General features: G+C 45.0%; 1 protein-coding gene across 1 annotated transcript in view; it reads right to left on the bottom strand.

Moving 5' to 3' along the window:
- The window catches only part of LOC132780034 (extracellular serine/threonine protein kinase FAM20C), a 148,258-nt gene that overhangs the window by 21,433 nt on the left and 99,146 nt on the right, over window positions 1–27,679 (bottom strand). Inside the window, exons 4-5 of the mRNA XM_067461339.1 lie at window positions 14,259–14,351; window positions 10,304–10,419 (exon numbers count right to left, since the gene is read on the bottom strand). Of these exons, the coding sequence (XP_067317440.1) occupies window positions 10,304–10,419; window positions 14,259–14,351 (209 nt within the window). The remainder of the gene's footprint in view (window positions 1–10,303; window positions 10,420–14,258; window positions 14,352–27,679) is intronic.

Genomic DNA, 27,679 nt, shown 5'->3' with positions numbered 1-27,679 from the left:
GAAATAAGGGTCTTTTATCGCATGTGATGGGGGAACCTTTCTATTCAATCCCACCGCTGCCACCACTGTAAAGGAATATACGAGGAAATTACAGGTGATGAGAGAGAACGATGTGTGTGTAATGGTAGGTTTGCTGCCACCACCCCAAATTACAGTTTGAGGAATTGTCGTGTTGTTGTACTTGAGGTAAAATGTCCCTATACACCGGCTCTTCCTTTTGGCTCCCTTTCTGGTGACTGAACTGTAGAGATGTGGAGGCTTACTGAGTCTAACCTTATATGATGAAACAAGGCTGAAGCAGGTTAACAGTAAACTAGAGAACAGGTTTATTGAAATATTTGAAGCAAACAACTGACTACTGAGAGGTACACATACGCGTAGTTTGTTTCTGAAGCACAGACTTATTAAGCAAATGGTTTCTTTAGAAGGAGTAACTTTTCCTTAACATGAGCTACTTTCCTCACACTATCCTGTAATAGGTAACAGTGCGTTTCTTTGACCAGCCGCCCCTGGCTGCCTTCCAGAGTATCCAGGTTTCCCCTGGACTACTCTGACCCTTAGGGAAATAAACCCACTTGTATTCCGTCCTAATACAAGTAAACAAGCCTTCACTTTGACTGTCCTAGTCAAACTATATGGAAGCACTTGCTCTTTAATTATTCCCTAACAGGCTAATTCCTAGCTCACTAAGAAACTCTCTTCTCCCTGTCTGAAATCCTAATCTTTTCTCTGATAGAACAAATCCTTCTCTCTCTCTCTTTTGTCAGAAATGACAGCCCATCCACACTCTCCCTCAACTCCTCCCCTTGGTGTCCGAACCAATCAGGAGCTAGCTGACTCCCCCCACCCCCGCCTCTCTGCCCACACCATCATGTCTGCCATCCTGAGCTGCCCCCCCCCCCTCAACATGGAGGCCAGCTCACTGACCCCCAGGCTGCCGCCTACGAGGAAAAGGCATGAGTTTATTACAACAGCCATGAAGATTGTGGGAATTTGTAAAAAGGCTCCATGATGTGCTGGGTTGACTGGAGAGGCATGTATCAGCAGCTGATTGAGCATGCCAGGAGCCAGAATTCTGATTGGCTACTTGTCTCTAGCTTGCTGCTTAGAGAAACGGTTTTAACTACCATCTTCACCTCAGAGAGTGAAGAGAGCGCTGACTGGAAACAGCCAGGAAGCCTGTTTTTCTCTCTCTGTCTGATGACATTGTTATTCACCAAGTCATCAGAGGTCTTCCTAGGACTATCCAAGTTCATTCAGTCTCTTTAGGATATGCAGAAAAGAGAGCATTGGCTTCCAAAGACAGCCATGAAGATTGTGGCAATTTGTAAAAAGACTCCATGATGTGATGGGTTGACTGGAGAGGCATGTGTCAGCAGCTGATTGGCTGAGCATGACAGGAGCCAGAATTCTGATTGGCTACTGTCTCTAGCTTGCTGCTGAGAGAAATGGTTTTAACTGCCATTTTCACCTCAGAGAGTGAAGAGAGCGCTGACTGGAAACAGCCAGGAAGGAAATGGCTGCGAACTCTCTGAAGTCTGATCATTTCTAAAGCATGAAGCATAAACAAACATAATAATGAACATAATAATCTACATAAATAAAAATGTAATGTTTCTTGTGGGTTTTTTCGGGCTATATGGCCATGTTCTAGAGGCATTTCTCCTGACGTTTCGCCTCTAGAACATGGCCACATAGCCCGAAAAAACCCACAAGAACTGAGTGATTCCAGCCATGAAAGCCTTCGACAATACAATGTAATGTTTGTTTGTGGGATTAACATAACTCAGAAACCACTGGACAAATTGCTGTCAAATTTAGACACAAGACACCTACTAACCCAAGGAGTGACCATCACTCAAAAAACTAATTTTGTCATTTGAGAGTTGTAGTTAATGGTCTATTGAGAGATGTAGATGATGTAGTAGATGATGTAGTAGTCACCTACCATCAAAGAGCATTCTGAACTCCACCAATGATGGAATTGAACCAAATATGGCACACAGGAGTCCCATGACCCAAAAGAAAACACTAGAAGGGTTTGGTGGGCATTGACTTTGAGTTTGGGAGTTGTAGTTCACCTATATCCAGAGGGCATATTTCTCTCTGAGTGATACCACGATGGTCCTGAATCAATCTGTTAACCCTTTGCTTGTGAACCTCAGTGGTTGCTGTCACAGGACGTCCAACTCTGTTTGTCACGCAAGTCAGATATTCCCACCTCAACATCTTGAAACTTACTCGCCCAACGACGCACAGTACTCTCATCAACACAATCGCCATAAACAGCTTGCATTCTCTATGAATCCCCTTTGGGGTGACCCCTTCTGCTGTCAAGAATTCAATGACTGCATGTTGCTTAAGTCGCATTGACCAACCGTCTGCGCAGGGTTCCATACTTCGCACTTTAACAACACAACCATTCAATGCTAAGTCTTCCCGCCAAAATGGAACTGTAGAGGAGAGCCTACTGAACAAGCCAGTACCTGCCGCATACGTTGCTTAAGTTGCATTGACTGACCGTCTGCGCAGGGTTCCATACTTCGCACTTTAACAACACAACTGTTTTATGCTAAGGCTTCCAGCCAAAATGGAACTGTAGAGGAAAGTCTCCTGAACAAGCCAGTACCTGCCGCATACATTGCTTAAGTCGCATTGACTGACAGTCTGTGCAGGGTTCCATACTTCACACTTTAACAACACAACCGATCAATGCTAAGGCTTCCCACCAAAATGGAACTGTAGAGGAGAGCCTACTGAACAAGTCAGTACCTGCCACATACGTTGCTTAAGTCGCATCGACTGACAGTCTACACAGGATTCAGTACTTCGGTACTGACAGTCTGTGCAGGGTTTCATACTTCACACTTTAACAACACAACTGTTCAATGCAAAGGCTTCCTGCCAAAATGGAACTGTAGAAGAGAGTCTACTGAACAAGCCAGTACCTGCCGCATACGTTGCTTAAGTCGCATCGACTGACAGTCTACACAGGGTTTGGTACTTTGGTACTGACAGTCTGCGCAGGGTTCCATATTTTGCACTTCAACAACACAACCGTTCAATGCGAAGGCTTTCTGCCAAAATGGAACTCTAGAGGAGAGTCTACTGAACAAGCCAGTACCTGCCGCATACGTTGCTTAAGTCACATTGACTGACAGTCTACACAGGGTTCGGTACTTCGGTACTGACAGTCTGCGCAGAGTTCAGTTCTTCACACTTTAACAACACAACCATTCAATGCGAAGGCTTCCCGCCAAAATGGAACTGTAGAAGAGAGTCTACTGAACAAGCCAGTACCTACCGCATACATTGCTTAAGTCACATTGACTGACAGTCTACACTGGGTTTGGTACTTCACACTTTAACAAGACAACCGTTCAATGCTAAGGCTTCCCACCAAAATGGAACTGTAGAGGAGAGCCTACTGAACAAGGCAGTACCTGCTGCATACATTGCTTAAGTCACATTGACTGACAGTCTACACAGGGTTTGGTACTTCAGTACTGACAGTCTGTGCAGGGTTCTATACTTTGCATTTTAACAACACAACTGTTCAATGCGAACTGTAGAGGAGAGTCTACTGAACAAGCCAGTACCTACCTCATACGTTGCTTTAGTCGCATTGACTAACAGTCTACACAGGGTTCAGTACTTCACACTTTAACAATACAACCGTTCAATGCTAAGGCTTTCTGACAAAATGGAACTGTAGAGGAAAGTCTACTGAACAAGCCAGTACCTACCGCATACCAGTACTGCCATCTGTTGAGGAATTACGAAGGTGGAGGCATTACTTGTCATTCAACCCTCGTGATAACCCTCAAGGTTAAGCCCTGAAACTTCACAGCTGTTTTGCCAGACAGCAGCAGAAATAGAAACTGCAACCTCGTATTATTTTATGGGAAAGTTAAGCTAAAGCTATGGTTTAAAGGACTCTTAAGTTATTGTTCTAACAGGCTATAACTATGAATGCTAATATTAAGTATTAATTATTACAATCTAATAGACTCTTTTCTGGAATGTGATATTTAGTTAATTAGCTGATGCTTCCATACGGTAGTTACAAGAGACAAATAGAGGTTTATTGGGTGGTAAATAGAAGCTAAGAGCTTTCCTTTCCTTTCTTCTCTCTCTCTCTCTCGCTCTCTTTGCCATTCTTTCTTCTTTCTCTTCATTGTCAACTATTCTGGAATAATATCATCTTTTCTGGAATTCTGTCCTTTTGAAACATTCCTACTCCATATAGGCAATCATCCAAGTCAACAGAAGGTTAAAACAATCGACTGATCAAAACAGGAAACGGAAATAGAAACAGAATCTACAAAATACACACAACCTCTGCTAACTATCCATGACTGCCAAAATTTTATATGCGAGGGTTGAATGAAAAGTAATGCCTCCACTTTCATTACTTAGGTTTGGATGGGAATATTTTAATAAATCAAACGCAGAAATAATCCTTAGAATGGGCTCTTTAACTCCCACCGGGCCCGTAGCCAGGATTTCGTTTCGGGGGGGGGGGAGGGGGCTAAAAAATTTTCGGGGGGGTTTCGGGGGGGGGACTGAGTTTCGGGGGGGGGCTGAGTTTGAGTGAAAGAGGGTCTAGCCTAGCGAACCTTTTGTATTACTACCCCAATACCCCCATGCATATGGGATATATTGATTATGGTGATCAGATCATGATATGAATAAACATAACAGTTCAAATAATGCACCAGTAAGGCCTTTTCGCGAACCACCATCAGAATTTCGGGGGGGGGGGCTGAAGCCCCCCAAGCCCCCCCCCCCCCCCCCCCGGCTACATGCCTGCCTCCCACTATTCACTTTTCAACATAATCACCAGACAATTGGATGCATTTCTGGCAACAATGAACAAGTTTTCTGAAGCCGTCACAGAAGAAGTCGACGCTCTCTTTTCGCAACCAGCGTCTCACAGTTCTCTCAACATCTTCATCAGAAGCATATCGATGTCCCCGCAGATCTTATTTCATGATCGGGAACAGATGGAAGTCAGACGGTGCTAAATCTGGACTGTATGGAGGATGCCGTACGGTGGTGAGATCCAGTCTCTGAAATTTCAAGCCTGCGCGCTTTCATTTCAGGCGTCCGCATCCTGGGTCCCCATTGTGCACAGATCTTCCGATAACCAACAAAGCAATAATGTGACCCACGCATTCTTGTGAAATACTGATTATGCTTGAAATTTCTCTCTGAGTGATATGACAATCATCCTGCATCAAGATATCCATCTGCCTACCCTGGATGGTGAGGCGCTACGCCCGTCATCATTGGTCAAGAGTATGGGAGTCCTTTTGGACCCTCTGCTGAGGATGGAGGCCCAGGTCTCTTTCCGCCATGAGCAGAACCACCTTCTTTCACCTGCATCAGGCTAGACGGCTGGCCCCTCCCTGTCCAGGGACAACTGGGCTACGGGGATCCAGGCCACGGTCATCTCAAGACTAGACTACTGTCACGCCCTCTACATTGGCCTTCCTCTGTCGGTGATCCGGAAGCTCAAGTTGGTACAAAATGCAGCTGCTCGGCTTCTTGCGGGAATTCTGATGAGATGCCACATCACACCAATCTTACTACAGCTGCATTGGTTGCCAATTGAGCACCGGATCACTACTGAACAAGCCAGTACCTGCCACATACATTGCTTAAGTTGCATTGACTGACAGTCTGTGCAGGGTTCCATACTTCACAATTTAACAATGCAACCATTCAATGCTAAGGCTTCCTGCCAAAATGGAACTGTAGAGGAGAGTCTACTAAACAAGCCAGTACCTGCAGCATACCAGTACTGCCATCTGTTGAGGAGTTATGATGGTGGAGGCATTACTTTTCATTCAACCCTCGTAAAGAGGAACGTTTTTCACGGATAGAGAATTGACAACTGAATAAATCCCTAACAAATAAAGCTGTCCACATTCCTATTATTATTTCTGTAAGAAGCCACACTCTCTCGGCCTCAGAGGAAGGCAAAGGCAAACCCCACCTGAATAAATATTGCCAAGGAAAACCTGTGATAGGGTTGGAAGTGACTTGAAGTCCATAACGAAGACCTGTTTTAGTTCCAGACTCAATCACACTTAGGAGCAGACCCACTGAAATCAGCGTGACTCCCATTGCTAATGACTTTCCATGAGTTTCCTTAAGCAAGCAATGCTTTTGATGGGTCCATTATTGAATTTCCAGCCATCTGGGATGCATTCTGATGAACGACATGATAGAGATGCTTGAAATGAGCCCGTTCACCTTGCTAACAACTCTCGCCATGAAACCAAACGTGGTAATAAACAGTTTGTTGATAAAAGCAAGCAGATATAAAAAGGGGGAAAGGCACCATAGAAAATGGAAATAAAAATCCAAAAGTCAATGAAGGAAACAAGTCCCAAAGGCAATTGGTAAAACCAGGAAACAGAGATCAAAACATGAATGAGGAACAAAACATGAGCATGAATCCAAAGGTATATACAAAGAACAGGGATCAAAACATGATCATGAATCTTGTGTCTTAAATGAAGGCCTGAGCCAGGAATGAGATAGGTTTCAGCGGTTTCAGCGGTGACCAGGGGAGCATTTGCACAGCTTCGGCTCGTGCGCCAGCTGCGCCCGTATCTCGGGAAGTCGGACTTGGCCACGGTGGTACACGCTCTGGTCACATCCCGCCTTGACTACTGCAATGCTCTCTACGTGGGGCTGCCCTTGAAGACGGCCCGGAAGCTGCAGCTGGTTCAGCGTGCGGCAGCCATGTTACTAACTGGAGCAGGTAGCAGGGAGCACACAACGCCCTTGTTGTCCCAGCTCCACTGGCTGCCGATTTGCTACCGGATCCAATTCAAGGTGCTGGTCTTGGCCTACAAAGCCCTAAACGGTTCCGGCCCAAAATACCTTTCGGACCGCATCTTGGCCTACGAGCCCACGAGGACCTTGAGATCATCTGGGGGGGGCCTTCTCTCGATCCCGCCTGCCTCACAGGCACGTCTGGCGGGGACGAGAGAGAGGGCCTTCTCGGTGGTGGCCCCCCGGCTGTGGAACACTCTCCCTGCAGACATCAGGCAGGCGCCCTCCCTCATGTCCTTCCGAAAAAGCCTCAAGACATGGCTTTTCGAGAGGGCATTCAATTAATGTGCAACAACAATATGACAATATGGCAAGAAGATCGGAATGGAACAAGGAATATGAGACTGGTTATGATTCTACTAAGAGACGTAGCGGATTTTTAGTGTTGTCTGTGGTTGTGTATAGTCTATATGTTCTTTGTAAGCTGTCTTCTGTATGTTGTTTGTACACCGCCATGAGTCGCCCGAACGGGCTGAGAATGGCGGTTAATAAGTGCATTAAATAAATAAATAAATAAATAAATAGGAGTTATTTCCTCCAAAAGTGACGTTGCTTGATCTAAAATCAAGCAACATCGCTTGCACCAATGCAAGCGATGCTTGCACCAGTATAGCTGCACCGGGTCCCAGTGCAAACATCACTTGCACCGGGACAGCTGAATCGGGACTGTGGCACAGCTGGCTGGGAGCCAGCTGCATTAAGATCACTACAGACCAAAAAGTCATGAGTTCGAAGCCAACCTGGATCGAAGTAAGCTTCCGACCATTGTGTGTAGCTTGCTGTCGACCTTTGCAACCCAAGAGACAGTTGCATCTGTCAAGTAGGAAATTTAGGTACCGCTTATGTGGGGAGGCTAATTTAACTAATTTATGATGCCATAAAACCTCCAGCAAGCAAGTAAAAAAGAATGAGGAAGTACTCCATCAGTGTCTCAAATGGACAGTGAAGCGACAGCTCCTCTGGTGGCCAGAATACCCTCATGAAAGCTGGAAAGTGTGTCTGCCTATTAGGCCTGGGCGGTTTCGTTTCGTTAATTCGTAATTCGTTAATAATTCGTTAATTTTTCCAATTACAAAACGATAACGAACCATTCTGGAGCAATCATTAAAAAAAACGAATTTTTAAACACGTTTTGTAAATGCTTCGTATTTCGTTATTGTATTCGTTTCGTTATTGTTCAGAGGTCGTTTTGTTATTATTTCCGCATGTCTGGGCCAGTTTTATGGTTTAATTAGTGAAAAAAAATTATAATATCATACCAACAGTCAAGAACAGAGGGAGAGGGAAGCTTCAGAATGTTTTGGAGGTTTTTTAGCGTATTTCGCGGTCGCGTCCGCCATTAACGAATCGATTCGTTATTGTTTCGGAAATCGATTCGTTAATTTTTTACCATTTACGAAATTTCGTAAATATCTAACTTTTTAAAAGGAAAATTTTGTAATTATTTTAAATATCGAAACAAAAAAAAACCCCCAAATACAAATCGATTTTAGAAACAAATTTTTGCGTTGTTACCCAGGCCTACTGCCTATAGATGTTGTGTCTATGGCATTGAATGTTTTGTTGACGCTGTTTGCAATTTATAATGTAGATTTCAAAGTATGTATGTATGTTTAAAATGCAGTAGCTATGTGCCGAATGTAATGTATTCCTGTGTGGAAAGAGTTAACTGAACCATGGAGGGAACAGCATTCCTAGAGAGGTCATAAATCAAGTGTATAGAACAAATGGACGCAAGAGGTGTGGACTAGTACTGATAACAGTTAGTGTGTTCGCAATGTTACGATTGGACTGTAAAGAAGCAAGTTTACGATGTGCTGAGTGTTAAGTAGCTTCTAATGTATATAGCTGTAAAATAAAGTAGTTTCTAGCCAAAGGTTGATCTGTTCCTGCCTTGCAGTGCTGTCGATGTCAGACATGTTTGTCATGTATATGTGCATTGTAATCTGCCCCCTCTGTCCCCTGTGGGGTGAGAAGGGCGGAATATAAATACTGTAAATAAATAAAGAGATAAATAAATACATAAAACACCAACTGCTCTCTCACTAATTTAAGGACTTCCAAACATGAACACATTCCTTTGATCTTAGAATCATAGAATCACAGAATCCTAGAGTTGGAAGAGACCTCATGGGCCATCCAGTCCAACCCCCTGCCAAGAAGCAGTAATATTGCATTCAAATCACCCCTGACAGATGGCCATCCAGCCTCTTGAGAGGCTTGCTTCTGCCTCTCCTTCTCACAGATTTTTTTCTGATGTCCTGCACCTGGAAATCTGCTTCCTCCGAAACAGTTTGGTATCTCTGTCTAAGCCAGCTACTCCCTCGAATGAGCTAAAGTCCAAAACAGTTTCACATTCACACTCTGTCTCAGCAACAGCATCTTGCTCCAAAACTCCCTCCGTTCCCTCAGCAACAGAACCATCTTGCTCTAAAGCCCCCTTTGTTTGCTTCCTTACAGAACCATCAGGCCCTACAGAAACCCCACACCCCTCATCATCATCTGCATTGCAGCACACCCAAATCCCTGGGAGGAGTCACTCTGGACCGTGCTCTGATCTACAAGAAGCACTGCCTGAACATCAAGCAAAAAGTGGGTGCCAGAAACAATATCATACGAAAGCTGACTGGCACAACCTGGGGATCACAACCAGATACAGTGAAGACATCTGCCCTTGCGCTATGCTACTCTGCTGCTGAGTACGCATGCCCAGTGTGGAACACATCTCACCACTCTAAAACGGTGGATGTGGCTCTTAACGAGACATGCTGCATTATCACAGGGTGTCTGCGCCCTACACCACTGGAGAAATTACACTGCTTAGCCGGTATTGCACCACCTGACATCCGCCGGGAAGGAGCAGCCAATAGTGAAAGGATCAAGGCAGAGACATCTCCAGCTCACCCCCTGTTTGGGTATCAGCCAGCACGTCAACGACTTAAATCTAGAAATAGTTTTCTTAGATCTACAGAGACACTCGCTGGAACACCTCAGCAAGTGAGAGTCCAAAAGTGGCAGGCTCAAACCCAGAACCTCAGTCAATGGTTGATACCCAATGAGAGACTCCCCCCTGGGCACACAGAAGACTGGGCGACTTGGAAGGCGCTGAACAGGCTGCGCTCTGGCACCACGAGATGCAGAGCCAACCTCAAGAAATGGGGCCACAAAGTGGAATCCTCGACATGCGAGTGCAGAGAAGAGCAAACCACTGACCACCTGCTTCAATGCAACCTGAGCCCTGCCACATGCACAAGGGAGGACCTTCTTGCGGCAACACCAGAGGCACTCCAAGGGGACAGATACTGGTCAAAGGATATTTCATCAACTACCAAGTTTGCAAACTTTGTGTTTTTTTTAACCTGTTTGTTTTGTTCTATTAGAAATGTAATACAATGGTCTGGTTGCCCCTGACATGATAAATAAATCTGGCTGAACCACAACAGTAAGCGCATACCTGGGGAGATGAAAAATGTCCGCCATAATTTCTTGTCACGAGTAACATCCCTGATTTCTCTGGTCATGTTAACCAATCTTCCCGCAACAGGTGGCACTCGGCGAAAGTCCAGGATTCTAGAAAGAAAAAAGAAAGAAAGATGCCATGGAAATCCTATGGACCTTAAACATCTGCTCGGGAGAACTGGGACATCTATGGAGACAAATAAGGTTTTCAGAAGCAGGCAATATAGTCTCAGTCCTGAAAGTGGCCAGGCGAAATAAGGGACGGGCATGCCCCTTATGTTATGAACAACTTTTCAATAACTTCAAAGCATGTTGTTGTTGTTGTTCATTCGTTCAGTCGTCTCCGACTCTTTGTGACCTCATGGACCAGCCCACGCCAGAGCTCCCTGTCGGCCGTTACCACCCCCAGCTCCCTCAAGGTCAGTCCGGTCACTTCAAGGATGCCATCCATCCATCTTGCCCTTGGTCGGCCCCTCTTCCTTTTGCCTTCCACTTTCCCCAGCATCATTGTCTTCTCTAGGCTTTCCTGTCTCCTCATGATGTGACCAAAGTACTTCAACTTTGTCTCTAGTATCTTTCCCTCCAGTGAGCAGTCGGGCTTTCTTTCCTGGAGGATGGACTGGTTGGATCTTCTCGCAGTCCAAGGCACTCTCAGCACTTTCCTCCAACACCACAGCTCAAAAGCATCTCTCTTCCTTCGCTCAGCCTTCCCTCAGGTCCAGCTCTCGCATCCGTAGGTGACTACAGGGAAGACCATGGCTTGGACTAGGCAATGGATCTTTGTTGCCAGTCTGATGTCTCTACTCTTGACTATTGTATCGAGACTGGACATTGCTCTCCTCCCAAGAAGGAAGCGTCTTCTGATTTCCTGGCCACAGTCTGCATCTGCAGTAATCTTTGCACCTAGAAATACAAACCCTGTCACAACCTCCACGTTTTCTCCCTCTATTTTCCAGTTGTCAATAATTCTTGTTGCCATAATCTTGGTTTTTTTGACGTTTAGCTGCAACCCGGCTTTTGCGCTTTCTTCTTTCACCTTGATTAGAAGGCTCACTTCAAAGCATAGGTTCTGTTTATTGCAATTTTCCAGGAAGAGAAAAGGTATCAGAACTCTTATAGAACAATGTTTAGACAGAGAACGACATTGCACATACAGGCATGCAGATTCTATGCAACTGGATTCACAACCTTCAACTATCTTGGCTAACAAAGAAAGGGGAATTACATTTTCCCTTAGCATTAACTTTCACAGATAGAAACATTCATCCATCACATGCATCCATCACCATTTCACCCTTCTGCCGCAGTGAAGAACATCTCTTAGGCCAGGCTTGCTTCCTTGCAAATTTGCCAAGCTAACACATAGTTCCAAAACTTCTATAACAGTGTTTCTCAAACTGGGGGTCGGGACCCCTCTGGGGGTTGTGAGGGAGTGTCAGAGGGGTCACCAAAGACCATCAGAAAACATAGTATTCTCTGTTGGTCATGGGGGTCTGTGTGGGAAGTTTGACCCAATTCTATCCTTGGTGGAGAACAGAATACTTTTGATTGTGGGTGAACTATAAATCCCAACAACTACAACTCCCAAATGTCAAAGTCTATATTCCCCAAACTCCACCAGTATACACATTTGGACATATTGAGTATTTGTGCCAAGTTTGGTCCAGATCCATCATTGTTTGAGTCCACAGTGCTCTCTAGATGTAGGTGAACTACAACTCCAAAACTCAAGGCCAATGCCCAGCAAACCCTTCCCATATTTTCTGTTGGTCATGGGATGTCTGTGTTCCAAATTTGGTTCAATTCCGTTGTTGGTGGATTTCTTTGATTGGAGGTGAACTATAAATCCCAGCAACTACAACTCCCAAATGACAAAATCAATCCTCTCCACAATCCCACCAGTATTCAAATTGGGTTGTATTATTGGTCCAGTGAATGCAAACATACCCTGCATGTCGGATGTTTACATTACGATTCATAATAGGAGCACAATTACAGTTGTGAAGTAGCAACGAAAATAATGTTATGGTTGGGGGTCACCACAACATAAAGAACAGTATTAAGGGGTCATGGTTGAGAAACACTGTTCTATAACGTCAAAATGCATCCTCTTTTCTTGAGAACATGACTTCAAAATGCACTTCTTCCTCTTCCCTTGAGAAAAGAAGGCAAATGGCCAAACAGCATTCCATTGCAGCTCTACCACTCTCAAGGTACACTATCTCTCTCCTTTCCAATGGAGTACAACACCTCCTCTCTCTGTCACACTTTTTGGAATGTTAGAAGGTCTGTTATATAGCAATATTTCACTGCTGTTGTCCCAAAGTTGTAAATTACTGATCGATGTCTTCTATCCTGAAACATCCTGGCTCCATCTCAGTTTCCTGACAGATGTTGACTCTTCTTGATTGGTGTTAGTAAGCACAAGGCTTGTGTTGACATCCTTCTTAATGTAATGAATCCTGTAAACATTTCCTTATCTTAAAGGAGCCATTGTCTCTGAGAAACAGATGTAAACACATTGTTCCTCGTGGACAACAAGTTAAACATGAGCCAACAATGTGATGTGGCAGCAAAAAAAGCCAATGGGATGTTGGCCTGCATCAATAGGAGCATAGTGTCTAGATCTAAGGAAGTAATGCTACCCATGCTCTATTCCGCTTTGGTTAGACCACATCTGGAATACTGTGTCCAATTCTGGGCACCACCATTCAAGAGAGATATTGACAAGCTGGAATGTGTCCAGAGGAGGGCGACTAAAATGATCAAGGGTCTGGAGAACAAGCCCTAGGAGGAGCGGCTTAGGGAACTGGGCATGTTTAGCCTGAAGAAGAGAAGGCTGAGGGGAGATATGATAGCCATGTATAAATATGTGAGAGGAAGCCACAGGGAGGAGGGAGCAAGCTTCCTTTCTGCTTCCTTGGAGACTAGGACGCGGAACAATGGCTTCAAACTACAAGAGAGGAGATTCCATCTGAACATGAGGAAGAACTTCCTGACTGTGAGAGCCGTTCAGCAGTGGAACTCTCTGCCCCGGAGTGTGGTGGAGGCTCCTTCTTTGGAAGCTTTGAAACAGAGGCTGGATGGCCATCTGTCAGGGGTGATTTGAATGCAATATTCCTGCTTCTTGGCAGAATGGGGTTGGACTGGATGGCCCAGGAGGCCTCTTCCAACTCTTTGATTCTATGATTCTATGATTCTATGATCCTGAAACATCCTGGCTCCATCTCAGTTTCCCAACAGATGTTGACTCTTCTTGATTGGTGTTAGTAAGCACAAGGCTTGTGTTGACTTCCTTCTTAACATAAGGAATCTTGTAAACATTTCCTTATCTTAAAGGAGCCATTGTCTCTGAGAAACAGATGTAAACACATTGTTTTCCCCCCAAAAGTTCATCAAGTCAGCTCGATGAAGTTAATCATTGTGACAGTTCTCATCAATGTCAGCAGTTCAGCAACTTTTAATTACAGTTCAGCAAGCGGGCTTCAATATTTAGGATGGCATCACCAAAATCATTAGCTCTCATTCATTCACCTTTCGAACAATTCCATTCATTGTATTGTCAAAGGCTTTCATGGTTGGAATCACTGGGTTGTTGTAGGTTTTTTTGGGCTATATGGCCATGCTCCTGAGGCATTCTCTCCTGACATTTCGCCTGCATCTATGGTAAGGATCCTCAGAGGTAGTCAGCCATATGGCCATGTTCTAGAGGCATTCTCTCCTGACGTTTCGCCTGCATCTATGGCAAGCATCCTCAGAGGTAGTGAGGTGACTACCACACTACCTCTGAGGATGCTTGCCATAGATGCAGGTGAAACGTCAGGAGAGAATGCCTCTAGAATATGGCCATATAGCCCCAAAAAACTTACAACAACCCAATTCCATTCATATGCACACATACCAAATCCACATTTATCAAATCTGCACATCATATTTTTTGTGACACTAACCTGTCCAGGTGAAACGCTGCGATTTCAGCATTATGTCTTTCATAGTCGGAGAAATAAAAAAAGTCTGGCGGAGTTTCCTGTTCTCTCGTTTGTCTGTAAGAAAGAAAAGAGCCAAAAGCTTACTTTGTTTCTTTGAATTGCTCTCCAGAAAAACCATCAAGTGCCTACAGCTGTCCACATCTGTCTCAATGCATGCTGTTTATATCAGGAGGTGGGGACATTTACTCTCCAGCTGTTTTAGTTTACTGGATTCTTTACCACTGCCCATGCTTGATGGAATTGACGTTACAAACATCTCTGGGAATTGACGTTACAAACTTCTCTAGGGAGAAAGGTTCTCCATCTCTAACTTACATCAATGACAAGCTAGGTCAGACATGGGCACACTTGGGCCCTCCAGGTATTTTGGATTTCAATCCCCACAATTCCTTCAGAACTTGGTCAACATCCTTCAGTACATGGACGACATACTCCTAGCACAGGCATGGGTCAACTTGGGCCGTCCAAGTGTTTTGGACTTCAACTCCCACAATTCCTTCAGAACTTGGTCAACATCCTTCAGTACATGGACGACATACTCCTAGCACAGGCATGGGTCAACTTGGGCCGTCCAAGTGTTTTGGACTTCAACTCCCACAATTCCTTCAGAACTTGGTCAACATCCTTCAGTATGTAGATGACATACTCATAGCACAGGCATGGGTCAACTTGGGCCGTCCAAGTGTTTTGGACTTCAACTCCCACAATTCCTTCAGAACTTGGTCAACATCCTTCAGTACATGGACGACATACTCCTAGTACAGGCATGGGTCAACTTGGGCCGTCCAAGTGTTTTGGACTTCAACTCCCACAATTCCTTCAGAACTTGGTCAACATCCTTCAGTACATGGACGACATACCCATAGCACAGGCATGGGTCAACTTAAGCCGTTCAAGTGTTTTGGACTTCAACTCCCACAATTCCTTCAGAACCTGGTCAACATCCTTCAGTACATGGATGACATACCCATAGCACAGGCATGGGTCAACTTGGGTCCTCCAAGTGTTTTGGACTTCAACTCCCACAATTCCTTCAGAACTTGGTCAACATCCTTCAGTACATGGATGACATACTCATAACACAGGCATGGGCCAACTTGGGCCTTCTAGGTGTTTTGGACTTCAACTCCCACAATTCCTTCAGAACTTGGTCAACATCTTTCAGTACATGGACGACATACTCCTAGCACAGGCATGGGTCAACTTAAGCCGTTCAAGTGTTTTGGACTTCAACTCCCACAATTCCTTCAGAACCTGGTCAACATCCTTCAGTACATGGATGACATACCCATAGCACAGGCATGGGTCAACTTGGGTCCTCCAAGTGTTTTGGACTTCAACTCCCACAATTCCTTCAGAACTTGGTCAACATCCTTCAGTACATGGATGACATACTCATAACACAGGCATGGGCCAACTTGGGCCTTCTAGGTGTTTTGGACTTCAACTCCCACAATTCCTTCAGAACTTGGTCAACATCCTTCAGTACATGGATGACATACTCATAACACAGGCATGGGTCAACTTGGGCCTTCTAGGTGTTTTGGACTTCAACTCCCACAATTCCTTCAGAACTTGGTCAACATCCTTCAGTACATGGATGACATACTCATAACACAGGCATGGGCCAACTTGGGCCTTCTAGGTGTTTTGGACTTCAACTCCCACAATTCCTTCAGAACTTGGTCAACATCCTTCAGTACATGGATGACATACCCATAGCACAGGCATGGGCCAACTTGGACCTTCCCTCCAGGTGTTTTGGACTTCAACCCCCACAATTCCTAACAGGCTCAGGCCCCTTCCTTTTCTCTTTCCTTTCTGCTTAAATGGCTGAGGATTATTTCCACTCCGGTGGGAAGCTTCTGAGCAGGAAACAGTGGGGATGTTTCCATTTGTGGGGTGCCACAATCATAATTGTGAATACACAACCCTAACAAGGTCACAAGGCTAACGTAATTGCCTAACTGGATGCCAGCCGCTGGTTTCTAAGCCGAGAGAAAAAGGGAGTCAGCGACTGATGTAACAAGATCCATTTCATCTTTCTAAACAGCTCATTAAGAGCAGTCAGAGAGACTGGCGCGTTATTGAATGATTATTAAGTGCAATTATAACATTTCCCAAAGTCTTCCCATTTCAACTTTGGCAACTGCAGGGCTTCAGCGTGACGTGTCATTTTCCTTTGAACAACACTCAAGATGTCTCTATTTCCGAAGAGACAAAAGAGCGATCACCTGCCAGGCTCCCCAGAAGATCCAAAAGGTCAAGTGTGCAAAGCTACAAAAGAATCCGTCAGTTCTCCCTTCCTCTCAAATAAGGGCAGGAGGGGAAAATGTGTCAATTGAACAGTCAAGATGCTCCATAGAAGAAGGAAACCTCGGCAGCTACAGACACTGAGAGATCCTTCTTATTTTTTTTGTCGTGTCAGGAGCGACCTGAGAAATTGCAAGTCGCTTCTGGTGTGAGAAAATTGGCTGTCTGCAAGGACGTTGCCCAGGGGGCGCCCAGATGATTTTGATGTTTTATCATCCTTGTGGGAGGCTTCTCTCATGTCCCCGCATGAGGAGCTGGAGCTATAGAGGGAGCTCATCCACCTCTCCCGGGATTCAAACCTGTGACCTGTCGGTCTTCAGTCCTGCCAGCACAGGGGTTTAACCCACTGCGCCACCTGGGGCTCCTATCCTTCTTATGCTTGGCACAATAAGAGCAAAGCTAGGACGGAGGAAAATCTTTGCCATTTATTTTCCTCATCATCGCAAGACAATTGTTGCATAGATGGCATGATCGTCAGCATAGAGGAATCAGCTGTGCATTTTTCAAAGGCTGTTTGGGGTTTGAGACATGTTTTTTTCCCTGTGTAAAACACTATTCTCTGTGCAGGAAACCTGTTTTTGACATAGATGTGTCGTTTTGTTGTTTTCTGAGCAAAAAATAAATGGCAATTTTCTATGCAAAATCCACCCTATGTTTCTTTTAGGCTTGGGCGGTTTCGTTCGTTAATTTCGTAATTCATTATTAATTCGTATTCAAATTAGCTTACGATCCAATATTGAGCCATGCAGGAATAGTGTGAGGAGTAAATTAGATTCGAAACAATTTTTTCAATTTATTTCGTAATTATTTCGTAATTATTTCATAATTATTTTGTAATTATTTCGTAATTATTTCCGCATGTCTGGTGCAAGTTTGATAGTTGTTGTTTGTTTTATCACACAAGAAGTCAACAACAGAGGGAGAGGGAAGCTTCAGAAGTTCCCCCTGTCCCATTTGGAGGGTTTTTTTTAGCGTATTGCGCAATCACGTCCGCCATTAACGAATCGATTCATAATTATACAAAATTTCGTATATTTCAAAATTTTTAAAAAGAAAATTTCGGAATTCTTTAAAAAAAACGAAACGCAAGGGCCCCCCTAAAAACAAAACGAGTTTAGAACCAAATTTTTCCGTGGTTACCCAAGCCTAGTGTGTCGTTTTGTTGTTTTCTGAGCAAACAAAATTTGCAATTTGGACTGGCAGCCAGTGGTATGCTCCCTGTATGACGCCCTGGTTAGTAATCTAGCTACCACCCGTTGGATTAGCTGAAGTTTCTGAACCATCTTCAAAGGCAGCCCCACGTAGAGTGCATTGCAGTAATCTGTTTGGGATGTAACCAGAGCGTGAACCACCGTGTCCAGATCAGACTTTCTAAGGTATGGGCACGAGTTTTAATTTTGCCTGTAAACCGCCTTGAATCATAGAATCCTAGAATCAAAGAGTTGGAAGAGACCTCCTGGGCCATCATCCAGTCCACCCCCATTCTGCCAAGAAGCAGGAATATTGCATTCAAATCACCCCTGACAGATGGCCATCCAGCCTCTGTTTCAAAGCTTCCAAAGAAGGAGCCTCCACCACACCTGCGAGCTGAGAAAGATGGTATACAAATACAGTAAACAAACAAACAAACAAATAAATATACTGCAGCTCCCACATCCTCAGCCACCACAAGACATGAGGGATGATGGGAGTTGTAGTCCAGCAGTATCTATATGGCCACGTGTTTCTCCTTCTTGGCCTAAGATAGCCCCGGAGCAATCCAATTCCCATCACTACTTGCAGATGAGATAATAGTTAGTGAAACATGTCTAGACATTGGAGCAAGTTGCCAAAACACTGAGTCAAGGCTTGCTTCAGAATGCCTTCGGCAACGAAAAGAAGGCCTGCAGTTTTGTAACGTTGAACACAAAACAAGCCAAAGTTATAAAACGGCAGGATGTCTGAGTTGGATTAATTATTGTTCTTTTATGGGTTTTCCCTGGTTGTACTGGTCCATTTAGTTTTCTTGGCAAGAATACTGGAGTGTTCTTGTGGGTTTTTTCGGGCTATATGGCCATGTTCTAGAGGCATTTCTCCTGACGTTTCGCCTGCATCTACGGCAAGCATCCTCAGAGGGAGTGAAGTCTGTTGGAACTGGGAAAAAGGGGTTTACATATCTGTGGAATGACCAGGGTGAGGCAAAGGACTTTTGTCAGTTGGGCTAGGTGTGAATCTTTCAACTGACCACCTTGATTAGCATACAATGGGCTGACTGTGCCTGGAGCAAACTCTTCTTGAAAGCTGATTAGATGTCCCTGCCTGTTTCCTCTCTGCTGTTTTGCTGTTGCAATTTTAGAGTTTTTTAATACTGGTAGCCGGATCTTGTTCATTTTCATGGTTTCTTCCTTTCTGTTGAAATTGTCCACATGTTTGTGGATTTCAGTGGCTTCTCTGTGTAGTCTGACATGGTGGTTGTTGGTGTGGTCCAGCACTTCTGTGTTCTCAAATAATATGCTGTGTCCAGGCTGGTTCACCAGGTGCTCTGCTATGGCTGACTTCTCTGGTTGGAGTAGTCTGCAGTGCCTTTCATGTTCCTTGATGCGTGTCTGGGCAATAATGCTGCGTTTGGTGGTCCCTCTGGAGACTTGTCCACAGCTGCATGGTACACAATAGACTCCTGAAGAAGTGTCCTTTGCTGAACGTAGCATTTGTTGGATTTTCTTGGTGGGTTTGTAGATTGTTTGTCTGTTGTGTTTCCTCATCAGCTTCCCTCTGCGGTCAGTGGTTCCCTTGATGTCTGGCAGGAACACTTTTCCTCTGGGTGGGTCCTGGTCTTGACTCTCGTGGCTTCTTCTCGGTGGTCTTGCAGCTCTTCTGATGTCTGAGGTGGAGTCTCCCTTGGCCTGGAGAGCCCAGTTTAGGTGGTTCAGTCCATCTTGGAGGAGGTGGGCTTCACAGATTTTTTTTGCACGGTCTGCCAAGGCTTTAATAGGGCTTCTTTTTTGACTTGGGTGATGGTTGGAGTTTCTATGTAGATCTCTATCTGTGTGTGTGGGTTTTCTGTAAACGGTGTGACCCAATTGTTGATCTGGTTTACGGATGACTAGGACATCTAGAAAAGGCAGTCTTCCTTCCTTTTCTGTTTCCATGGTGAACTGGATGTTTGGGTGGATGCTGTTGAGATGTTCCAGGAACCTGTTGAGTTCTTCTTCTCCATGGCTCCAAATGGTGAAGGTGTCATCCACATCTCTGAACCATATGTTTGGGTGGATGCTGTTGAGATGGTCCAGGAACCTGTTGAGTTCTTCTTCTCCATGGCTCCAAATGGTGAAGGTGTCATCCACATCTCTGAACCATATGTTTGGGTGGATGCTGTTAAGATGGTCCAGGAACCTGTTGAGTTCTTCTTCTCCATGGCTCCAAATGGTGAAGGTGTCATCCACATCTCTGAACCATATGTTTGGGTGGATGCTGTTGAGATGGTCCAGGAACCTGTTGAGTTCTTCTTCTCCATGGCTCCAAATGGTGAAGGTGTCATCCACATCTCTGAACCATATGTTTGGGTGGATGCTGTTGAGATGGTCCAGGAACCTGTTGAGTTCTTCTTCTCCATGGCTCCAAATGGTGAAGGTGTCATCCACATCTCTGAACCATATGTTTGGGTGGATGCTGTTGAGATGTTCCAGGAACCTGTTGAGTTCTTCTTCTCCATGGCTCCAAATGGTGAAGGTGTCATCCACATCTCTGAACCATATGTTTGGGTGGATGCTGTTGAGATGTTCCAGGAACCTGTTGAGTTCTTCTTCTCCATGGCTCCAAATGGTGAAGGTGTCATCCACATCTCTGAACCATATGTTTGGGTGGATGCTGTTGAGATGTTCCAGGAACCTGTTGAGTTCTTCTTCTCCATGGCTCCAAATGGTGAAGGTGTCATCCACATCTCTGAACCATATGTTTGGGTGGATGCTGTTGAGATGTTCCAGGAACCTGTTGAGTTCTTCTTCTCCATGGCTCCAAATGGTGAAGGTGTCATCCACATCTCTGAACCATATGTTTGGGTGGATGCTGTTGAGATGTTCCAGGAACCTGTTGAGTTCTTCTTCTCCATAGCTCCAAATACTGGAGTGGTTTGCCATTGCCTTCCCCAGGGATCACGCTTGATCTGACCTCTCTGCCACGACCGTCCCGTCTTGGGTGGACCTTCACGGTTTCGCTCGTGACATCATGGAGGTGCTCAAGCTCCAGCGCTGCGACAAGGCGGTGATCCTTTGCTGGATTGACCTTGAAGGAGCTGGGGGTGGTGACGGCTGACAGGGAGTTCTGACGTGGGCTGGTCCATGAGGTCACGAAGAGTCGGAAACGACTGAACGAATGAACAACAACATGAGTTTTCATTTTTGAAACAATCTCCTGACAAAAGATACTGCTTAAGTATGACTAGACTCAATATTACCAAATACTTTAAAAAAAAAAAAACCTCATTAGGCTAATTAGCTAATCCACCGAGAGTCCCATAATCTCTGCCATATCCTGGAGATTTCCAGAATACATTATTTTAAACAGTATCACTCATCATCATTTTATGAGCCGTCTTCATAGACCTGTCAGCAAGCTTATGATACTGTAAACCACCGCATAATATCACAAAGGACGACCAGCTCACCCGCCTCATAGGAAACCTGCTACAAAACAGGAGCTTTTTTGTTGAGTTCCAGGGCCAGAGAAGCAGGTGGCGGAAACAGAAGAACGGCCTGCCTCAGGGGAGCGTGCTCGCTCCATCCATTTTACACCAATTAAAAGCCACCATCTATGCTGATGATCATGCCATCACCGCCCAAGCAGGGAGCTTTGAAATGGTTTCATCTATGCTGACGATCATGCCATCACCGCTCAAGTAGGGAGCTTTCATCATCATCATCATCATCATCATCATCATTTAATTACTTATTAATCGCCCTCCATCCAAGATGCTCTAGGCGATGTACAAGCTAAATTGTAAAGGATAAAAATACATGCATACAGATATTGATAAAAATTAACAGAGATCGAATGCTCTAGTAAAAAGCCAGGAGTTAAGTGCTAGAGTAAAAGGCCCAAAGTCACGCATTGCTCTCATATCGGGTGGCAAGGAATTCCATAAGGCAGGGGCAGAAATAGAAAAAGCTCTGCGCCTGGTCCTTTCCAATGGTTTTGAAATGGTTTCATCTATGCTGACGATCATGCCATCACCACCCAAGTAGGGAGCTTTGAAATGGTTGAACAGAAGCTCTCCAAAGCTTTAGGAGCTCTTACTACCTATTACAGGGAAAACCAGCTGATTCCTCTATGCTGACGATCATGCCATCTATGCTGAAGATCATGCCATCACTGCCCAAGTAGGGAGCTTTGAAATGGTTTCATCTATGCTGACATTCATGCCATCTTTACTGATGATCATGCCATCACTGCCCAAGCAGGGAGCTTTGAAATGGTTGAACAGTAGTTCTCTAAAGCTTAGGTGCGCTTACTGCCTATTACAGGGAAAACCAGCTGATTCCTCTATGCTGACAATCATGCCATCACTGCCCCAGTAGGGAGCTTTGAAATGGTTTCATCTATGCTGATGATCATGCCATCACCGCCCAAGCAGGGAGCTCTGAAATGGTTGAACAGAATCTCTCCAAAGATTGAGGTGCACTTACTACCTATTACAGGGAAAACCAGCTGATTCCTCTATGCTGACGATCATGCCATCTATGCTGATGATCATGCCATCACCGCACAAGTAGGGAGCTTTGAAATTGTGTCATCTATGCTGATGATCATACCATCACCGCTCAAGCAGGGAGCCTTGAAATGGTTGAACAGAAGCTCTCCGAAGCTTTAGGTGCTCTTACTACCTATTACAGGGAAAACCAGCTGATTCCTCTATGCTGACAATCATGCCATCTTTGCTGACAATCATGCCGTCACCGCCCCAGTAGGGAGCTTTGAAATGGTTTCATCTATGCTGATGATCATGCCATCACTACCCAAGCAGGGAGCTTTGAAATGGTTGAACAGAAGCTCTCCAAAGCTTTAGGTGTGCTTACTACCTATTACAGGGAAAACCAGGTGATTCCTCTATGCTGACGATCATGCCATCTATGCTGACAATCATGCCATCACCGCCCCAGTAGGGAGCTTTGAAATGGTTTCATCTATGCTGACGTTCATGCCATCTATACTGACGATCATGCCATCACCGCCCAAGCAGGGAGCTTTGAAATGGTTGAACAGAAGTTCTCCAAAGCTTTAGGTGCGCTTACTGCCTATTACAGGGAAAACCAGCTGATTCCTCTATCTTGACAATCATGCCATCTATGCTAACGACTTTTTTTGGAATGTTAGAAGTGTGAGCCGATCTAATATCTCTGGGAAGGGCGTTCCATAGCCAAGGGGCCACCACTGAAAAGGCCCTGTCTCTTGTCCCTGCCAACCAAACCTGTGAATAAGGCGGGACAGAGAGCAGGGCCCTCCCAGAAGATCTTAAATTCCTGGATGGTTCATAAGGAGAGATATGTTCGGACTGATAAGCAGGGCCAAAACCATTTAGGGCTTTATAGGTTAAAGCCAGCACTTTGAATTTGCAGCCCGAAAGACAGTTGCACCTGTCAAGTAGGAAATTTAGGTATTGCTTATACGGGGATTTTCCCAGGCTCAGGCAGGCCTTCAAATGCTAATAAAGGTGATCAGCTAAACATTCACACCTAACTGCAGCAGACAAGAGTCCTTTGCCCCACCCCAGCCATTCCACAGATATATAAACCCATATTCCTACTTCCAACAGACCTCACTACCTCTGAGGATGCTTGCCATAGATGCAGGCAAAACGTCAGGAGAAATGCCTCTAGAACATGGCTCTATAGCCCGAAAAAACCCACAAGAACCTAGTGATTCCAGCCATGAAAGCCTTCGACAAGAAGTACTTCATCTGTGTCACAAGTGGACGGTGATGCAACAGCTCCCCCGGTGGCCAGAATTCAAAAAAGCATACCCTCATGAAGCTGGAATGTTAAATAGCCTCTGTGTGTCTGTCTATATATGTTGTGTGTCTATGGCATTGAATGTTTGCCATGTATATGCGCATTGTTCCCTGTGGGTGAGTAGGGCGGAATATAAATACTGTAAATAATAATAATAATAATAATAATAATAATAATAATAATTAGACAATGAAAATCTTGACCCGAAAACAAGTGCAATCATCACTGGAGTAGAGCTATGTCTATGGAAAACAGCGATTGTTCCCTGCTTCTGCCCGCATGACATATGGGGCAGTCATGACTTCCCGGCAGGAACAATATATTCTCTGAAATTTCACATTTCTATTAACTCCCGACCGTTCCAGGCCAACGGGATAGATGGCTATTAGCAATTTCAGCCATAACTGCATCTCAGTCACACACTGTTCTCTGTCTAGGATTGCTGGATCGCTCTATATAATTGCCACAGAGCTATTGGGGTAAACCAGGCATGCGCAAACTTCAGACATCCAGGTGTTTTGGACTACAACTCCCACAATTCTGGGAATTGTGGGAGTTTCAGTCCAAAACACCTGAAGGACCAAAGTCAGCCCATGCATGGTGTAGACTTAGCTGAGGGTATGCTCACTTTGCAGAATTAGTGCAGTTTGATGCCATTTTAACTCCAAGGGCTCAATGCTCTCAAATCTGTCACCTTCTCTGCCCAAGAGCGTTGATACCTGGCAAACTACAACTCCCAGGATTCTGTTGGGGTTATTCTTACTTTGCAGAATTAGTGCTGTTTGGTGCCATTTTAACTCCAAGGGTTCAATGCATTCAAATCTGTCGCCTTTTCTGCCCAAGAGCATTGATACCTGGCAAACTACAACTCCCAGGATTCTGCTGGGGTTATGCTTACTTTGCAGAATTAGTGCTGTTCGATGCCATTTTAACTCCAAGGGCTGAAGCTCTCAAATCTGTTGCCTTCTCTTCCCAACAGCATTGATGCCTGGCAAACTACAATTCCCAGGATTCTACTGGGGTTATGCTTACTTTGCAGAATTAGTGCTGTTTGATGCCACTTTGACTCCAAGGGCTCAATGCTCTCAAATCTGTCGCCTTTTCTGCCCAACAGCGTTGATGCCTGGCAAACTACAACTCCCAGGATTCTGCTGGGGTTATGCTTACTTTGCAGAATTAGTGCAGTTGGATGCCACTTTAACTCCAAGGGCTTAATGCTCTCAAATCTGTTGCCTTCTCTGCCCAAGAGCGTTGATGCCTGGCAAACTACAACTCCCAGGATTCTGCTGGGGTTATGCTTACTTTGCAGAATTAGTGCTGTTTGATGCCACTTTGACTCCAAGGGCTCAATGCTCTCAAATCTGTCGCCTTTTCTGCCCAACAGCGTTGATGCCTGGCAAACTACAACTCCCAGGATTCTGCTGGGGTTATGCTTACTTTGCAGAACTAGTGCTGTTTGATGCCATTTTAACTCCAAGGGTTCAATGCACTCAAATATGTCGCCTTCTCTGCCCAAGAGCATTGATGCCTGGCAAACTACAACTCCCAAGATTCTGCTGTGTTGAGCCATGATGGTTAAAGGGGCATCAAACTCCATTCGTTCTACAACGAAGATGCACCATTTCATAGAATCAAAGAGTTGGAAGAGACCTCATGGGCCATCCAGTCCAACACCCTGCCAAGAAGCAGGAATATTGCATTCAAATCACCCCTGACAGATGGCCAGAGAATTGCAATGCCAGAGAATTTTGTTTAGTTCCAAGATCCCCTTGTTGTAGCACAACAAATATCAGAGGATTTGTCAAAGGATGAGGGGGATGATGGTTTTCTAAATGAGGAGTCTGTGTGTGATTAAGGAGAATTACAGGCACATGAGGCCCATGTTTTGAATTCCTGTGCTCATTTCCCAGGCAACAGGGGAAAGGGAAAATCCTTGGGTAGATGGGGAGTTTTCCCGGGAAACTAGATTAGGCCTGAGAACGGAGGGAGTAAAAAACAGACAAACTAGATATTATCACAGAATCTGTGGGAAGACCCTAAAGTCCAGGTGTGTTCGGCATGATGTCATGGGTGCCTGGACAGACTTAAATTAAGTAGTTTGGCTTTAAGCATCTCAGATGAGACGATGTTGCCAGAGGAGATGGCTCTCCTGTCTTTGCTCTCGAATTAATGATTCAAATATTGTCGAGATTCCTGCTCTGGTTCATGCCTTTGCTTCCTTGAAGAATATACCTGGGAAAAGTTCCTATTTTCATGTTTGTGGATTTATGTTTGAAGTACTTCTGTGGGATTTTGTGGATGAGAGATCAATTCTGCATTGGGTTGTTTTTTTCCGGGCTAAATGGCCATGTTCCAGAAGCATTCTCTCCTGACGGTTCGCCTACATCTATGGCAAGCATCCTCAGAGGTTGTGAGACCTAACAACCTCTGAGGATGTTTGTCATAGATGCAGGCAAAACATCAGGAGAGAATGCTTCTGGAATATGACCATATAGCCCGAAAACCCTACAACAACCCATTGATTCAAGCCATGAAAACCTTCGACTATACATAGAATCATAGAATCAAAGAGTTGGAAGAGACCCCATGGGCCATCCAGTCCAACCCCATTCTGCCAAGAAGCAGGAATATTGCATTCAAATCACCCCTGACAGATGGCCATCCAGCCTCTGTTTAAAAGCTTCCAAAGAAGGAGCCTCCACCACACTCCCTCCGGGGCAGAGAGTTCCACTGCTGAACGGCTCTCACAGTCAGGAAGTTCTTCCTCATGTTCAGATGGAATCTCCTCTCGTGTAGTTTGAAGCCATTGTTCCAATGCTTCCTAGTCTCCATAGAAGCAGAAAGGAAGCTTGCTCCCTCCTCCTCCCTGTGGCTTCCTCTCACATATTTATACATGGCTATCATATCTCCTCTCAGCCTTCTCTTCTTCAGGCTAAACATGCCCAGCTCCTTAAGCCGCTCCTCATAGGGCTTGTTCTCCAGACCTTTTATCATTTTAGTCGCTCATAATATACAATGCTGAAAAAAACCTGGTATCTCTCATATAAAAGGGTGAGAAATTCAACCAAGCTGATTCCCCTCCCCTGATATTGTAGAGCTATGGTTGGTTCAATCTGTTGATGCAGAACCATGTGGACACGGAGGGCAAGTGGTATTCTTTGTGCACATTCAGACCACGCTCCATCTCATGGGTGCCTGCCTAGATTTCTTTGCACAGATTCCAAACCACTGATGCGCTAAACTCCACTTGGTAACAAGTTACTCAGTAGACTATGAAATGGACAAGAGCGTGTCATAAATAGAATGCAAGCACTTACACAATCACATTACTTTGTGGGCTGCCTCCCTTTGGAGAGCGTTGCGTTCATTTGCCTTCATGATGCTCAGAACGGCACCTGCGCGGAGGCATTCATCCTAGAACGGTTCATTGAAATTGCACTGATAATAGAGGGAAGCCTGCCGAGAGAATCAACTCAATGCGGGGCGAGCCACAGCCGGCCCTTAACTTCGATTTAGCAATGAGTTCGCAGCTCTGGTCGGAGCCATCTGTCCCTCAACACACACGAAAAAAGATGAAGTGAAGGAGAAAATGTGGCTGAAGGAGAGAAAGAGAAAGCCCTCCCTTGAACCACCATTGGCTTCCTCTTCCACCCATCCACCCATCGCTATGATACTTCACCATGTTGATGGGAAGCTTCCCACCGGAATGGAAATCATCAATAGGACAGATGGCAAGCTATTTAACTGCAGCAGACTGAGCCAAAACCAAGGTCACAACAACATCTGTTATAGAACTCCAGTATGCTGATGACAACATCATTTGTGCGCATTCAGAAGAAGATCTACAAGCCACTCTAAATAACTTTGCAGAAGCATACGAGAAGCTCGGCCTGTCATTGAACATCGAGAAGACCAAGGTGCTCTTCCACCAGTCACTAGGCAATTTTCTGTTGGTCATAGGAGTTCTGTGCTCCAAGTTTGGTTCAATTCCATTGTTGGTGGAGTTCAGAATGCTCTTTGATTGTAGCTGAACTACAAATATCAGCAACTACAACTCCCAAATGTCAACGTCTGTTTTCCTCAAAC

This window comes from Anolis sagrei, chromosome Y (assembly GCF_037176765.1).
Source record: "Anolis sagrei isolate rAnoSag1 chromosome Y, rAnoSag1.mat, whole genome shotgun sequence".
In the NCBI taxonomy this organism is placed as follows: Eukaryota; Metazoa; Chordata; class Lepidosauria; order Squamata; family Dactyloidae; genus Anolis; species Anolis sagrei.
The sequence above is the reverse complement of the archived record's forward strand: the minus strand, read 5'-3'. Positions and strand labels throughout refer to the sequence as shown.